Source organism: Cyprinus carpio, chromosome A7 (assembly GCF_018340385.1).
Source record: "Cyprinus carpio isolate SPL01 chromosome A7, ASM1834038v1, whole genome shotgun sequence".
NCBI classification, from domain to species: Eukaryota; Metazoa; Chordata; class Actinopteri; order Cypriniformes; family Cyprinidae; genus Cyprinus; species Cyprinus carpio.
The window spans coordinates 31446361-31464464 of NC_056578.1; the positions used below are offsets into that span (position 1 = coordinate 31446361).

At 37.6% G+C, this 18104-nt stretch overlaps 1 protein-coding gene across 1 annotated transcript; it reads right to left on the reverse strand.

The window, feature by feature from the left end:
• Nucleotides 1-315: 315 nt before the first annotated feature.
• On the reverse strand, nucleotides 316-17753 carry LOC109097382. The gene is made up of 3 exons (XM_042760829.1): nucleotides 17408-17753; nucleotides 6270-6322; nucleotides 316-2206 (listed from the first exon to the last, which is right to left on the reverse strand). Exons 2-3 carry the CDS (start codon nucleotides 6299-6301, stop codon nucleotides 1507-1509), a joined length of 732 nt encoding a protein of 243 aa, XP_042616763.1. The 5' UTR covers nucleotides 6302-6322; nucleotides 17408-17753; the 3' UTR covers nucleotides 316-1506.
• Nucleotides 17754-18104: the final 351 nt, after the last annotated feature.

The following is an 18104-nucleotide window of genomic DNA, read 5'->3' on the forward strand; positions in this document are numbered from 1 at the left end:
CATGTGACAGTTCTGTCCTCTGGTAAAAGCAGAAAGAATGAAATATAAACAGCAAATTCACTGTGAATGTGCACTGGATTCAAATCATTCAATGCAGTCAAAATGCCATCATTAGAAAATCAGTTCCTGTCAATTACATTTACTCATTAACAGGTTTAAAATAAATGATTCTGACCAACACATAAAGTTCAACCAATGCATACTTGGTAAAACGTTTGGGAATACTCAATGACCTTCATAAAGGTATTGAAAAAAAAAAAAAAATTATGAAGGTTTTTTTTTTCCTGAAATTTTTTTTTTTTCTGAAAAAAATAATTTATAATTTATACTAATTTATAGAAATGTCTGCATGAGATATATGAGTGACATATGGTACAGTTAAATTAGTAGTCTTCTTTTTCATCAGGCCTAGTAGTACCTAGGAGTACAGCATCAACCACCATCACTGGCCTGATTCCTCAACACATTACTGTTTTTAAAACGTATAAAGTGCAACATGAACACAAATATACAAGGATACCATGGAATATTAATATATTCGGAAAGGATCATATTTCAAAATCTTGCACTGCACTGTATTGCACTATATTAAGATTCTTTGCAGTCACGTTTTCATGAAAATTAGGAATTTCCCCCTCAAATTATCTTCACTGTCTACACATTAAAACATTTCAATCAAAATTTAAGAACAGTCATTAAAAATACAGAATAAACTTGCAATTTATGCAAAATATAATTTTTTATTTTAGGTTGACATATGTTTTCATGAGATTCACCACAATTATTGCTGTACATTTATGTGCTCTGTGAGGGTACTGATGATGCATTCACAGTGTAACAAGCAAGAAATATCATATTGATCTGTTGAGATTGAATGAACTTGATTTCACTGTATAGAGCAGTTTGATCATATAATCATATAACGTCTCTAAAAGTATAATAAGCACAGAAGTAACCCCACACCAGGACACTGGCTTATTTGTTTTTCACCACCTCTTTGTATAGAAAATGTATGAAAATAGTTGTTATGTAGTGCTTAGATTGATTTAGCCCCACCTCCAAACAGGCGCTACAGGAGAAGAGTACTTTCATTATGTTACAGAGCAGAAATAATATTTGACGATAAGAAACAGAGCTTATTTCATTATGATGCTGTGTACACAACAGCACTGAGGAAATTCATGCAACAGTACTTTTCTGTTTGGTCTGAGAATTGAGTTTGTCCATGCATCTGAATCGCACAGATGACCTTCATTTGCTCAAGTAAGTCTCATAAGAGGTCAGTTTTTGTTGTGTAAACAACCAGCAGTTCCTGCTATCAAGTCTTCATTAGATTTTTTTTTTCTTTTCCATTCAAAATAAAAGGGTTATAATAATGACAGGTTGCAGGAAAGCTTCATTTCATGACCACTATTATTTGGCTGTATTCAAATATGAAGGGTGAGCGAGAGAGCGAGTATGGAAATCTCCCTTGTAGTCACCATTAACTAGTGCGTCACCTGACCGTCACTCCGAATCCTCTCCCGCAGTTGCAGCATCAAGAGCGGCCAAGGCCTCTGCCACCATTGAGTCTGTGACGCTCACGCAATCGATCTCTTTCTCTCTCTCTTGCTCTCCTCTCACGATCGTGGGTTCTTCCTTTTCTCTGTCCTCTATCATGAGCTTTGTGTCTGCTGAGGAGAGGCTCGTACTGCTGGTGTGTATGTCCACAGACAGCACACTCTCCTCATCGGCCGTGTCTGGAGTGCCGGCCAGCCTGCTCTTCCTGTCCCCATCTTCATCCTCCTCTGTCCCTTCTGTTATCCCTCCGCCGCCCAGCCCAGAGTCTCGGAATCTGTCCTCTCGCTTGCCCGGTTCCGTTCCCAACAACGACTCGTTCTGTATGGGTGAGTTGGAGCATAAGATAGGGGCAGCTTTTATGGGTGTCCCATCACCCTTGGGCTGGAGGATGTAAAGACTCGGGTCACCCTCTGCTGGGCTCGATCGGATCTGCTCGCCTGGAATGTTAGCATGGAGCCGGTTGATGTGGTTGTTGTCTATGTCGAGTTTGGTCGGACTGGGGTGGGTGCTGTATGCCAGGTTGTGGAAGCCCTGCTTCTTCTGATCCACCTCCTCTGGGAATCCGTGAGATTGATACAGATAGCTGCTGGTGGGGTCCTGCTTCCGACCAGGAACTTCTACAGGAACTGAGGGGTCATGGATGTAACTGCAACAGACAGGGGGTTGAGGAAAGGGTTTAATTAAACAAACTTCTGGTGGCCTTTTTGGTGGAAATTAATATTATAACCCAGTATAAAGGTCAAATAACCCAGACATATTACAAATAAAATCAAATAACACTATAGCAAAGCTAGTGGTGGACCAATACATTGGCCTTGATGATATTTGCATTTTTTTAATTATCACAACGTTTTTCTGTTTGACTGATAAGTGTCAGAACAGGACTTTTATTTTGTCAGCACTTAAGATTGCCAGGTCTTGCGCACAGATACACAGGAGCTCCCATTCTTCATTAGTTTACTGTAAAATATGCTATAAGAGGATTACAGAAGAATCAAGACGTTGCTCTGTAAAGGATTCATTGGTATATTTTGTATATTTTTGTAAAAAGTTATTTTTTTATATCGATTCATTTTCATAATGAAAAATAAATTGAATTTCAACAAAACTTTTTCATTTGCTAAATTCTCAGTTGCACTTCATATGTTTTCAATTAGCTCCAAATTGATAACTGCTGAGTAATTCAAAAAAGGAAATGCAAATTTGCCAATTGTTTAAACATTTACCTCACTTACAACAATTATAAAAGAGGAAGAATAAGAACAAGGTGAAAAGGAAGTGTAATGAGAGGGAGAAGAACAGTGGAAGAGGTAGGAGATGAGGGAAGAGGAGAAGGAGCAAGAAGAGTTAAGGATGTAGGAAGAGGAGAAGAGGGAAGAGTAGAGGGAGACGAGATGGGGGATGATATAGTGAAAAAGAAGAAAATGTAAGAAGACATGAACAAAAAGGAAGGGGAATGCAGGGTGGACAAAAAACATGCCATTGTTGACATGGTGGTCCAGAACAACACCAACAATGCCTCAAAGAAATTCAGCAAAGAATAATACAGGACAATCAACCATTTCATAATATTCACCAGTGCAGTCTTATCACAACTGTACGTGTTCTAAGAAGAAATTCCATCCAGATGAAGCAAGTAAACAACGTGAAGGGTTCAGACAGATTGAAGGAGTTGTAGTTCCAATTGTTCAGGTATGTGCCTGCCACACAATTACTGTACTTTTACTGCAAATACAAAGTTATTTATTTCATGGGCATTATGTATCCATATACTATTACACTCTGTAAAAACTCAGGTGTCTCTAAGCCTAGTGCTGTATCAAAGTGGGTACTCAAAGTTCTGCAACAGTTACAGTGTCAAGTTTACAATAAATACCACTACTGTCAAACCACTGCAATATTGTACCTTCTGTTCTTTTCACTCTAGAGGACTTTGGAGCTGGGTAGCAGTGCAACTCATTGTAGCTGTACAGCAATTTCACCATTTAGCACTGGTGCGAGAATGGGTTGAACATCACCCACGTTTCAGGATGGTGTTCCTTCCACCATATTCTCCTTTCCTTAATTTAGCTAAAAAGTTCTTCTCCTCTTGAAAATGAAAAGTATATGATAGTATACTTAAACGTATATGATATGACAACCAAAAAAAGTCTTCTTCAAGCAATGGAAGAGGCCTATGGAAATGTTGTGGCAGAAGCTTGTCAAGTGTGGATTCACAGCCGCCCCCCCCCCACAATGCATGACTTGTGACAATATATGTTGAGATGTACATGAAATTCTCTGGCCAGATGTAAAGTTAGTTAATTCAGTGATTGTAGTACATTTTATTTGTAACTTTTTTAACATCTATTTTTTATATATTTATTTATAATATATAATTTATTTTATAAGTAGGAATCTCTTTGTAGCAGTTACAATCATTGAGGAATGTGTCAAATCATGACATACTGGTAAAAAAAAAATGTATAAACTGTATGCACTGTAAGTCACTTTAGATAAAAGTGTCTGCTAAATGCATTATAAAAAAGAGAGAGAGAGAGATTGAGAAAAACTGTAAGGCTCTTTTCTGCCACACTCTATTAAACACATCTACACCAGCTAATCAAGACCTCCAGGATCACTAGAGACTTCCAGACAGGTGAGCTGAAGCAGGTTGGAGCTAAATGCTACAGGAAGGTGGTCCTCCAGAATGGACATCGCTGTATTATATTCATATTTTAAATTCACATTCAGAAACTTTGTTTTCTGACTGTCAAATAATCAGTAATTCAGTTCAGTTTTGATCACAGTCTAGACACATCTCTACCAGTTTCTATTGTGTTTTCTATATAGCCATTTGTGCAGACGGGCGGCATTATTTAAAAAATTTACATTATTTTGAATAATTTGAGTTTTTCCATGGCAGCCTATTTTTGTAGTATGACTGACTTCAGGTTTAGTCAAAAAAAAAAAAAAAAAATGTAAAATCAAAATGTAGTTGGACTCTTTCTGTCAAAACTCTTCTGTTTAACGATCGGCAATAAACAAATAATATTCAAAAGTCTGTAAACAAACAAACCCTCCAACCTTGACCATTATTCCTAATCTCCATCTATATGAATTCCTTCTGGTTGTCAGTTTCATCATAATATATAAAATGCTGTTTCTCTTTTGGGTTTAATGGAAACTGATGTGTGCAGGACATTTGAATGCACTCATAATTTGCATAGCACAGGCAAAGGACCTTCCTGACGAAAGCACAACCAGTGTAGCGAAACGACATTTGACAATGACAAACAGGTCTAGCAGTGATAACATCATATTGTGTCTTCTTTCCTGTTTTAGGGATTTTTTTTTTCAACTTCTTACATAAAACAAAACAAATTACACAACAAACAGGTATTAAATAGGGAAAGTGTGAATCCAACATAAGAATAAGAGACACAAATCCCAACTTGTGTGTGTTTGTATGTGTGCCAAAAAGAGCCTGATGTATTTATGTCAGACACTCCCTGCTTAGATTCTTCTGTTTTTCACTCCCCTTGTCCGCTGAAAATCCACATGCATGGAAAGAGAGAGGCAGGTTATTCAGCCAAAGTCACCTCTGTCATATTCCAAACATTTAGTGATTTTCATACAATGTTTTACAAGAGATGATTTTCATTGGCTTCATTATAAATTCTCCACGTTTAAGCACCTCAGTTGAAATCCATTTCAGGTTAAAAGTTTCAGGGTGGATAAAGTGGAATTTTCCTCTCTACCTGGCAAGATGAGAAATTTTACCCTTAGTAAACATCGCCCTCATTAAACAACACACACTGCCTAGCAATGCAAGGCATTTTTGCCTGGTAAAAGTTGCAACAGAGTAGAATGCTAATGTTTATCAGCAGCAGGATCTGACATAATCCAAGAAAAGCCTGGGAACTCACATTCTATTCACTCTGAACAGGTGCCAGGATTATATACTGTTCTCAGGGGAATGTGTTTGAAAATGTGTAACTTTTCAGCTTACATTGCCCACAATCCTTTGCGCAACGTAAAAAGGAGGCTTTGTGATGTCTGATTACTTTAAGGGCTCCTGGAGGGCCACCTCTCTTTAGATATTTACCCTGCTCCACATACCTGATGTTTCTTGTAATTGTGAAGACCTTTATTATCTGGTTCAGGTGTGTTTGATTAAGGTTAAAGCTAAATTCTGCTAGATTTGTTGGAGAAGGATTGGATACACTTGCAGTAGGTAAAAAGGGGCCTTTCTTACTAATCACTTAGAATTATGTACTTTTTCCTCATCACCAGTGGATATAAATTAAAATGTGTGGGGGTTGTTCAACAGATTTGCCACAAAGCCAGTCAGACTACACACTAATGTTAAATGCCAAAAGAAAGCATGTATTTGTAGTATGTGCACAAGGCAATTCTTGCAGCTCAAACTAAGCCCAGAAATGTGACATTCTGAGCAATTAAAGGGCGGTTTGAGAGTGTGAAATAAACTCCCTGCATCAAAACAACCCACATAAATGTTGAAGTGAAAGATACAAACTAAAATAAAACATCTATTGACAGAGATCAGAGCAGTGCTGGCAGACTGAATCACAACCAAAAACTGATCCAAGGTCAGCTTTAAAAAGACAACAGTCTGACTGAGCTGTTGAACAACAGCAGTTATACAGCAAGAACAGCAAGAATACTTGAGAATAAAGAATCTCTACTATTTATACATTCCGTCTTACCTTTTTAGCATCCTACAGCAACTGCAACCCATCTGGACAGTTGTGTAGAAAACCTGTGGAAAGGCAAAACAGGTTAGAGAAGCCATGTAGACTATTCTGTGGAATGAAATGTTGAAATACGCAAGTTACATTTATTAAAAAGGTATCTGAAGAATCCAGAGCTGGGCTGCTGAATCAGTGCTTAGGAGAGTGATCATGATTTCAACAAAAGACTATTCAGTAACTGTGCTAATTCTTCACCTCAGCTGTTGGAACATGAGTATGTGATCACAGTTATAACTTAGAAACTCAAAGAAATCTTATACTCAAGAATAAACCCTGTTTGCCAACAATTGTGAACCATTGCAGACCATCTTTACAAGTGGACCTAGGTACATTTCACTTGTGCATACCAATCAAATGAACCAAAACTTGGGTCAGGGTTTTTTTTTCACCCTCTCAAGACTGCACACTCAATGTCAGATATGCAGAGAAGCGTTCTGATTGGCTAATGTGTTCAGATTGTCTTGTGCTGTTTCCAAAGACACAGGCATGATCTATCAGAACAACTTTATCAATGATATCTGGCAGGCCTTATATACATTTTATTTGGTTTCCTATTGACATGGCATATGGAGTTAACTTGACATATGAAATTGTCAGGTATGTGGCTTCAGGACACAAGTATGTGTTTGTGACATTCTGGATTACTCCTCACAGTGGCCGGTCAAATAAAATGTCATTAATACATCCTCATTTTGTTAAAAGCAACAAAGATGGATTAACCTTTCCACAGCCTGTCGTGCCATTTCAGGCTTTGGCATTTCTTGTGCTCTTTTTATGAGCAAGAGGTCTTGTAAATAATTGATGGTTCAGTCTGGGTAAAGATCCATCTAATAGGACAAAGACACTCCCAGACTCCCTCTCTTTCTCCTGAGACAGAAAGCAGCATGGAAAACAGTCACCTCACGTGTACCAATGTGTTAGAGACTAAGAAACATATAAAGCTAAGAGAGTAATACAGGAGAAACCAATTTAATTACAATGTGGAGATCATTTACATCAGTGTTATTTTGTTATTATTTAATTTCAATTTTTAGTAATTTTGTGATTTTGTAATTTTATTAGTTTATGCTTTTTATTATTTCTAATTAGTTTGAATTTATTTTTATTTCAGTTTTAGAAATTTCAGTACTTACTGTAAACTGGCAAGGCAACATTTCTAATTTTCCTTTAGTTATTTTTTTATGTAATGTGTATATATATATATATATATATATATATATATATGAATTTTAATTAACCATATTTTGTAATACTTTTAATTTTAGTTAACAGTACTGATTAACACAACATTAGCATATAATTATGTCTATCAAGGTTAAAAACAATAATCTGAACCAGAATTAAATGCAATTAAATGTTTATAGTTTAGTATTACGGAAGCAAGAACTACCTACGTCATTCACTCTTGGCAATACATGTGCATGAAACTAAGACAAATAAGAGACAATTTAACAAGTATATCAAGTTAGGAAATATTTGTTGCACAGGTTTACTGACAAGCCAGTCACTTGACAGAAAGGCAAATGGTTTAACAAGTGGAAAAATTCAAAACACACTGCACTTAGACTCGACATCAACATACACTCAAAATACATGCCAACAAACCCTCTTTACTGTGAACGGAGTAGTTTTTTTAGTCTATATGATATCTATATGTAAAAGAAATCAAGATTTATTGTCTTACTTAATATATATATCAAGTGTTCTACCACTAACTTACATGTTGGTTTGATGTATATGTATGTTACAATAATCTAATTTTAAATGCATTGTAATTCTATTTATTGTAAAACAAAACTGCCCTATTTACAAAATTTGGAATACATTTATATTTAAAAGTAACAGATTTCAGGCCATTGCCATGGACACAATGAACTGGGTTAAGTTTTGCTAGGTGATTAGCAGCCAGATGTGGTATGCAGCAGACACCTGTTTGACAGCAGGAGTATGACACGGGCACCTGGCAACCTCTTTGTAGGGATTATTGCATTTTGCAGCAGTCAACATAGCACACAGTCTAAATACAATGACAAAACAGTTTCTTGTGTGGTTAATCTATAATGTTATGACACAATTATATTCAGAATATAAGAAATCATGTTTACCTTTTTTACTTTAATGAACCATTACATACATATTTCCAATCTTGCAGTGGAAGACCCTAAAACGAGAACAAAATCGTTCTGTTCATCGACTGCCCGCGGTGTCTTCAGGAATTACTAATGGTTTTATTCTCTCAAGTCTGCATTCGATGCGTCCTCGATATCAAGAACACATCCAGGCACTTTCATGCATCCTCTGTCCTTACGTTCTTGAGTATTAGAATTGAACTTGACAGTTGATGATAATGTAGTACGAGAACACGAAGACACAACATTGCTTGAAAAAAAACAAAAAAAAAACAGAGTCACTGATTTGGAAAATCGTCAGGGTAGAAGAAAAAATGGATGGGTAAAATACCGACAAATTCTTGAGGAAAATCTGCTGCCATCTGCCAGAAAGATGTCAATGAGAAGAAGGTTTACCTTCCAACATGAAAATGACCCAAAGCACACAGTGATTGAAGCAGAAGAAGGTGAATGTCCTTTCATGGCCCCATCAGAGCCCAGACTTAAACCCCACTGCAAATCTGAGGAATGACTTGAAGACTGCAGTCCACAATCACCATCAAATTTAACTGAACTTGAGCAGTTCTGCAAAGAAGAGTGGGCAAATATTGCAAAGCCTAGATGTGCAAATTTAGTAGAGACAAATCCCAACAGACTAAAGGTTGTAAATATATGGGATTACATCTCTGCCACAGTTCTGCACGCGAAATATCATATTTTGAGTGTGCAGAAGTATGACCTACACATGTGCAAACTGAGTTTTGTGGAAAAGATGTCAGTGTGGCAAAGACCCCGTTGAAAGGCGGCAGCGGAGCGCCAAATTGAATGCGATAGCCTTTTTCTACAGTCTGCAGGACCCAACGAGACACATTTGGCAGTAGTTTCTACACTGCTAAATAGTCTACTACGGGATCCAGTCTCTTGAGACTGGTCACTGATGTACTCGGAGCTGCTAGCTCAGTGCCCTGAAGTGGAGGACCAGCAGGAAACGCCTGAACTAACTCCTTGCTGGAGACCGCTGCACCCTGGAACACTGGCAGGGTTAGCAGACCGATCTCCTGAGGGCTCTGAGGAGAAACGGACACCGTGTAATGCAGTGCACCCTGCTCTTCCCCAGTAGGGGCCACCCTCAGCGGTCCTGGATGTTGATTGTCAGGACCGCTTTGTCGAGTCAAGTCAAGTCAAGTCATCTTTATTTATATAGCGCTTTAAACAAAAAAGATTGCGTCAAAGCAACTGAACAACATTAATTAGGAAAACAGTGCATCAATAATGCAAAATGACAGTTAATCATTGAATTCAGTGATGTCATCATGCAGCTCAGTTCAGTTTAAATGGTATCTGTGCAATCATTTGCAATCAAGTCAACGATTTCGCTGTAAATGAAGTGTCCCCAACTAAGCAAGCCAGAGGCGACAGCAGCAAGGAACCAAAACTCCATAGGTGACAGAATGGAGAAAAAAACCTTGGGAGAAACCAGGCTCAGTCGGGGGGCCAGTTCTCCTCTGACCAGACGAAACCAGCAGTTCAATTCCAGGCTGCAGCAAAATCAGATTGTGCAGAAGAATCATCTGTTTCCTGTGGTCTTGTCCCAATGGTCGTCTGAGACAAGGTCTTTACAGGGGATCTGTCTCTGGGGCTCTAGCCTTTAAAGAGTCTTCCTCGACTAAAGCACAACCCTCAGATCGGGCCTCGCCTTGGAAGCCTCCGACTTAGAGCACTGCCGACCTCAGTACCGTAGCGCGCTTCCGATTCTAGAGAGCGGGTCCTGGATCTGGCAGGTAAGGAAGAAGATATGGACTCGCCCATCTCCATTCCCTCTACCAGATCCAACTGCAAACCCCAGGAGTGCAGCTACCGCGCTGCCTTAGCAGCACCGTGAGGAACACTGGCGAAGGCTCCCTCCTCAAAGTGAGCCCTCTGGGAGCGAAGCATACACAAGGGAAGCCGCTCGCAATGCGGGCTGTCTCCCTCGAGAGCCGACTCTGCGTGCTCCGCTCCCAAGCAGACCACGAACAGACTGTGTGTATCCACACTCATGATGTAGTGTGGGCAGGGAGGAACACACAGTCTGAAACCTGATCTGCTTTCGCCCAAATGCTTTGTCATAGTCTCAGCCTTGTTGTGATTGTGCAACTTTGACAAACAACAGTAAATAAGACTCACAGACATGAATGGTATGACTGACACACACACAGAGCTTCGTTGAATGACAAAAAAGCTGACGCTCGTTCCACCTCACATACTTTTATAGCTTCCTGGTTGCTACGTCACCCGCCTATGATGTCTCGCCCTTTCATTGGATTGATTACACATGATATTCAGAGCCGGTCACGCTGATGGCCTTCCCATGGCGTTTTCTGACGCAGCTCGAGTTCCTGAAGGGGAACTAATACAATTCTAGAAAATGCAAAGTTAATGAGTAACCATTGGACAGCAAAATGCTCAGTGGGTCAGCAACGTCAAGTCAAAAACATGTGGAGAAGAAAAGATGCATGTTAACTGCAAAAGAATTAGGAATTAAGGTGAAGAATTAGAATTGAGGTGTTTTTCACTTCCAGCCTTCATGAACAATAATATATAGGTTATAAGTGATTAAATACAAGATGAATTAGAATGTAGCAGCCTCGTCTCTGATTGGATGGAATTATGGCATATTGTAACGCTGGGTTGTGTTGAACAAGCGAGCCGTCGGCATGTAGCGAGTGTACTAAGGGTGAGCAAGCTGAAACTTTGCACGAACAAAAGAGGAGGTCTGCACACATCCAAAAACTTATTTTAAATGCAAAATTGATTTTAGTGCACTCTAAATACCTTTTTCTTTGCGAAACTAACATTTTCTCCACAATACTCAGATTGTGCGCATGCAGAATGCACTTTTGTGCGCTAAATATATGAGCTTTCACGTGCAGAATTGTGGCAGATACTTAACTCTACATAAATAAAGCAAAAGGTGGTTCAACAAAAATAATGTCACAAGTTCTTAAATCTTTTTCTCATATATTCCACTTTTTTATTTTTATTTTTTTCTGACATGTTGGTGTTATATCTTTCACTTGGATGTTATAAATCGCACTGGGTAATACAGATGAATAAAACAAAAACTGTGTCCAACTTCATTTCAGGCTGCAAAGCAACAACATGTGATTATTTTAAAGGGGGTGATTGTTTTCTATACCCACTGAACATATTTCGGAATGAAAACTTTTATTCTTTAAACCCATCATGAATTCCATCACTGTCCATGGTCTTTATAAAACACATTACAGTTTTTACTGAACAGTTTCAACAAAGATGACCAGACGATTAACAGATTGCAAGATAATTTGATATGAAGTTAAGATGAATGGCATATCCAGGACTCTATATCAAAAGAATTGAAATGTTCCATTTGGAGAAAGGTGATTCCTGGAGAGATTACTGGAGATTGCAGGCTGAAACTGAGGCAGACTGAAATCTGAGCTATATGCCACTGGCAGACATTTCGCTATTGGAATAAATTGGAGAAAGGAATTTCTCATCACTGTAGAATGTGTGCCCTCCAGCTCAGCTTTCTGGCCTGCGCTTTGAAAGTGACAAATGCTTAATCTCCTGCAACAAAATGAGGGGGCTTTTCCATTCCTCAGCCTTTAACCTACTCAAGACACACATACACACATGCACGCACAGGTAGGCATCCACACACACACACACACACACACACACACACACACACACACACACACACACACACACACACACACACACACACACACACACAGAAAGCGATAGCATTAAATCATGGACTAACATATTTAAGCTCAAAGACAGACACATAGTATTACTGATTGACACACACACACACACACACACACACACACACACACACACACACACACACACACACACACACACACACACACACACACACACACACACACACACACACATTTCCTTTCAATTTGTTGAGAACAAAGTGAAGCAAACAGCTTGTGTAGACCAGTGTCAAGAGATAATTAAAGCTATCAATGACCAGCTGATTTCCCTTCATCACACACTGCTCTGACACACTGAAATCTTCTCAGACACTTGTAAAACGTTGCCACCTTCCTGTTTTCGTTTTAGTACTGCTTTATAGAAATTAGCATATAATTGGATATTTGAACTTTTCACAATCTTACTAGTTTAATTTGTCTACTATAAATGTGTACATACACGCATCACTCAAGAATTCTCTCATTTTTGTCAATTTGTTTGAAAGTGATAAACATTTTCTCCCTAGTGTCATTTCCACCACATATGAAATTATATTTTATTATCCCTTAATCCTACCCCATACATAAACTTAACAACTACCTTACTAACTATTAACAAGCAGCAAAATAGGAGTTTGAAGCAAAAGTTGTAGTTAATAGTTAGTTAACAGTAATAATTGGACCTTAAAATTAAAAATCATATTTTTATGAAAGTATAATATATATATATATATATGTGTGTGTATATATATATATATATATATATATATATATATATATAAATATATATATATATACATACAGTGTGTGTATATATATATATATATATATATATATATATATATATAAATATTGATTTGTTGACAAATATGAGACAAAAAATGATTAACATTAAATGCACACAACAAATAGTTAAAGGGTTGTATTGTCTGTACCAATCAGACACACCATTTTTCATTTGATTTAACCTTTTGAACTTAATTTAATGTGGATGCATTTCATTTACCAGTGTAGAGGAAGCTGAACTCTGTTGTGGCAGCAACTCAGTTACGTTTATTGGTCTAAACTCCTGGTTTATGTTATGAGTCAAAACATTACACAACCCTCTATATCCAAAGACAGGAAAGAGATGAACTTATACTTCCACAAATCAAAGGCACACACAGTTCTGGGACATTTACAAGGACTTAAATTTAGATATAATCCTCTGGGGTAATGGTTTACTCTTAAACACATAATTTTTTACTTTAATGATAGTGTCGATGCTTCACAAAGTGCACTGACTAATACACAAATAGAGAGCGAAAGAGAGAGACTATACTGTGTGTGTAACTGAGTACTGGATGATGTGTAGGTCTTGTACAGGTGGAGGGTTACTACATAAAGGGCAGATTCATGAAGGTGTGGTTTAAACAAGTGGGAAAACTGGTTTAGCATTTCTCTTTCTTCTCAGCATGTTATGCTCCTCTTCATTTTTATTTATGCCTTATGGAAACAGTCAGATGGCATGAAATTGACAATTTGAGTTAATATTTCCTTGTCTATATGTTTATTTAGCTTGATAAAAAAAAAAAAAGAAGCTGAGTATCTAATGACAAACTCCATTTCCCAATTTTTGGACCAGGTAAACATCACATCCATGTAAAATATAAATGTGTTCAAAGCTCTTTTAAATATAACTTAAAAATGTGGCCAACTATGGGCATGTTGCCCTGGACACTATTGCCATGGCCTCATCGACCAGTGTGTACAGAATCAGCCCTCTTGAGGATGCCCATATCATCACTTAATACAGCGCTAAATATACAAAACAAGAATCCACCTTACATCCTGTGTGAGGCACTTCCAAACACTCAGAGGCACTGTCAGCTATTATTTAGCCGTTTTAGTTCATGATTTTGGCTTTTATGTGTTTGTTTGTTTATCAAAACTATGAGTCACACTGACAAAAGAGAGTCATTCTTTGTGGAGAATTTAGTTATTTGCAGGGCGACATCTAGTCCTTAAATGTTACTTTCTTGTACACAAATACCTATTTCTGATAAATAATATCCTGTACATAAATCAAGTTAACTACCAAAGACTGTAAGAAGAAAAACTGTGTAGTCGTTACCTTAAGGAGTAATTTCTACCTTATCTGAACCTTGAAAAATTACTTTTAGGTTGATGCATAATAAATAATGTTTCTGATTTAAGGAACTGAATAAAACAAGTGAATTTATATTTTACCAAATGAAGCACTTTCTACAGTGAGAGAACAATAGTTAATTTCTCTGACACAAGTTTTTTTTAAGGTTATGGTTAGGGCGTAATAAATTACATTATATATAAACTGAACATGTTTTTGATTGCTTGCACACTACAAACCTGAAATTTCATATATCCATTAAAAAAAGTGCACTTTATGTGTGTCACGATCTCTAGCTGCCCATGAACTCCACCCCTGCCACGCTCACATACTACATTCCCCATAATCCTTTGCCTGGACTCATCATCACTTATTGCATTCACTTATTATGTCTCGTTATCTCCATCGGTAAGACTATAAAGGTTGCACTCATCCACACACACTTTGCTGATTATTGAAAGCCTGTCATGTCTTTGCAGTTTCCTGTGTTTCCAAGTTCCTTGTTGTCTTGCCTTGTGTTTTAACCCTGGACTGTTTACCCTGGATTATGATTGTTTACTGTGTGCCCTGACTATTGCTTGTCTTTTGGATTACTCTTTTGTCTCTTCCTGGATTATCCCGCTTTGCTGTTGATTGACCCTGCCTGTTTTGACCACTCTTGTAAATAATGCCTGCACTTGGATCCTCAACCCCGTTGTCACGCTCCCCACATAACAATGTGCACAAAGAAATGAGATCAGTTTGAAATAAATGAGCTATTACATAATTAACCAGAGTTACAGGAATACAAATATATATAAATAGCTTCACCCAAAGGATTCCTTGCACATTACATATAATATGGTACATCTGGAAAAAAAAAAAGCTAATACAAAGTTAAATGGTTGGGAGTTAGTAAGATTGATTGATTCTTAAAAATAAATTATTACTTTTATTCAGCAAGGATGCTTTAAATTGATTATAAAGGACAGTAAAGACCTTTCGTTACATAATAATAATAATAATAATTTAAACTTTTTTTTACACTAGTAAGCAACAAATGTTTTTATTTATAGATGCAAAGAAATATCATACCATACCCTTGTTGCTATGAGTGTTTTTACATAGAAACATAATATAAAGTTCCACTTGATTACTATTCCAGTAAGTATTAAAGCTGCAAACAATGTTATAGTGACATTAATCTGTGAATGCTGCATCATTAGATGGACTACAAATGAATTCTATGCAACACTAGTGATCACAATCAGAGATCCGTAGTCATAAGATCATGCAAGATGGAAGACGTGTTAACACACAGGCCCTGGGTGTATCACAACATGTTTGTTTTTGTTTTGGGGTTTTTGGTTTTGTAAAACTATCACTGTTCAACTATTACTGTTAAATGTGCTGCCCTTCAAACAAAGTCATGCTTATAAAGTGGGAAAAGGCTAAAGGGAAAGAGATGGAGAGATTAAAACTGAATAGTGAACCATGGAAAAAGGTGCTGCTTTGTGCTACATAACGTCATGCTCAGATGTACAATATAGGCTAGTCTGTGTACACGCTAGTAGTGTAAATATCAAGGTAAAATCCCGGAGCCTGACAGAGCATGAGGCCCAGTGGCCCTTTGTAGGGCACCTCAGACCACACCTTACTCAGCACAGCAGACCTTGCTCAAAAGTAAACAATGAGTCTGACAGTAAACACCTAGACAAACTGCCTCTGCCCCCCTCACAGCTACTGTAAACAGTAACACAAATTGAGACTGACTACCTGACAAAGTCTGGATTTTACAATGTTAAATGTACATACAAATAACAAAACATGCTTAGGAGCTTTTAGTTTAACAAAGTGTTCAAAGTGTGTCATATGTTGTTATTTTTTTGTTTTTGAAAGTCTCTTATGCCCACCAAGGCTGCATTTATTTGATAAAAAAAAAGATTAGTAATATTTGAAGAACTTTTAAATATACTTTAACATGTAATTTATTCCTATTATGGCAATGGTGAATTTTCAGCAACCATTACTGCAGTCATCAGGGTCACATGATCCTTCAGAAATCAGATTATTTTTAAATCTGCTAAAAGCATCAAATTTTCAAATGTTTAGCCTCCTTCTTACTCGTTTTAACAGCTGCTTTCTTCAGAAAACTCTATGGAAGTAGCATGTCTAAAGCTCATTAATTTTTAATTAGTTTAAACCTAAACTGTCCAAGGGCAGAAAAACTACACCTTTTACAAACTACACACCTTCACCTACAAGGTAAAAGCCTGTTTCTTCTTCCTCCAGTTCAGAGTAAAAGTAATGGCTTTAAGCATATTTAAAATTATACAAATGATTACCAAACTCCAGCACATCTGAATTACTTGCGTTGTTCAACTGATTTAAGCAACTATTCACTATCTCATGTTGTTTCAAACCCATCTTTCTTCCTTGAACCATTAAAAGAGAAATTCTGAGGAATGCTCTATTTGTTTATTATCATACAATAACAATGGTGACTCAAAAGAGAAGCAATATTGATGATTCAATAATTCAGTCACAGTCATTAATAGCTCACTGAATTGGAATATTTGCAGTAAATAACAACATAAAATTTCAATCTGTTCTTCACACAAAGCTATCACACGGCTTTAGCAGACAAAATCTCATGGACAACTTTCATCATGCTTCTATTTCCTATTTCAAGCTTACATCTTTAGTCACCATTCACTGTAATCGCATTTTAAGTAAATTTTTTAAATGTTACCGAATTCTAACCTTTTCCATTTGTGTTCCACAGAAGAAAAAGTCATAAGGGTTTGACATGAGCGTGAGAAGATGTGACAGAATTTTTATTTTGAGGTAAACTAACTTCTGCAGTCACAGTACAAGAACAGGCTTCAACCACCAATAATAAATAATAACTAAACTTCAGATAATCGATCTGACTCAGTTATTATCTTAACTCCCTAATATTACCGAAAAAAGGAACAGTTTTACTGCCAAAAGACTAGTTTTAGTGGCAATAAAGTAGACTTTATTTACTGTTTATCTCACATCGTCCAAATGTTCAGTCCGCCTGTATTGAGCTTTGCGCAACAGGTGCGAGGAAAAACTTGAGCTCTTACATGATGTAGCGCGTGAAGAGAAAACCTTTACCTGTTAGGCTGAGGATGAAGGTATGGCAGTTCTTTGCCAGAGGTGCTACAATTTCACCGATAACTCCAGCGTTCATTTATTTTCCCAATTCGCATCTCCTAATGTATTAAAACAGAAGCGATCCCAAAACGCAAAGTGTCCCAAAAAACTTATTCCATGACCAGAAGACGTCGCACGCACATCGCAGCCGCTTCCTCCTCCTTCCTTATGTTTATTTTCCCTCCTGTGTTACTGCTTCCGAGTAAGGGAAGGTCCCCCGTGACTCCGCTCTGCGGTGCCTCCTCCACACGTCCATTTGAATTTCAGATGTCAGTCCAAAGAAGGGCCCGTGCTCGGCACGGTAATGACAAACCATGTGACGAGGGATCAGGAAACCCCAGCGGACTGGGAAACACAGTTTAAACCGCTGGCATGCAGGGAAATAATGACCGTCATGCAGTCTAAGGAGGTGTTAGAAAGGCTGGGCAGGTGCATTCAAGTGCATATGAACACGGTAAATCAACAAAAACAAAACTACTATGCATATACTAGTTTATTACAATAAAATGTATATTAAAAAGGTATTACTGTAGCCTAAGTCGTGTCAGTGTGACCTACTAAAAGTTTTATTTTATGGAGCTGGTCATGGAGGCCATGAATGCATAAGGTGTAATGGCGTCTTCTTTAAGTAGCTCACTTGACCAACCAGATACCATTG

Coding starts and splice junctions, on each gene's coding strand:
- LOC109097382 (XM_042760829.1), bottom strand. CDS start 6,301: ATGGGTTGCAGTTGCTGTAGGATGCTAAAAAG. Junction 2,207..6,269: donor TGCTGTAGGATGCTAAAAAG/GTAAGACGGAAT, acceptor TGTCTGTTGCAG/TTACATCCATGACCCCTCAG.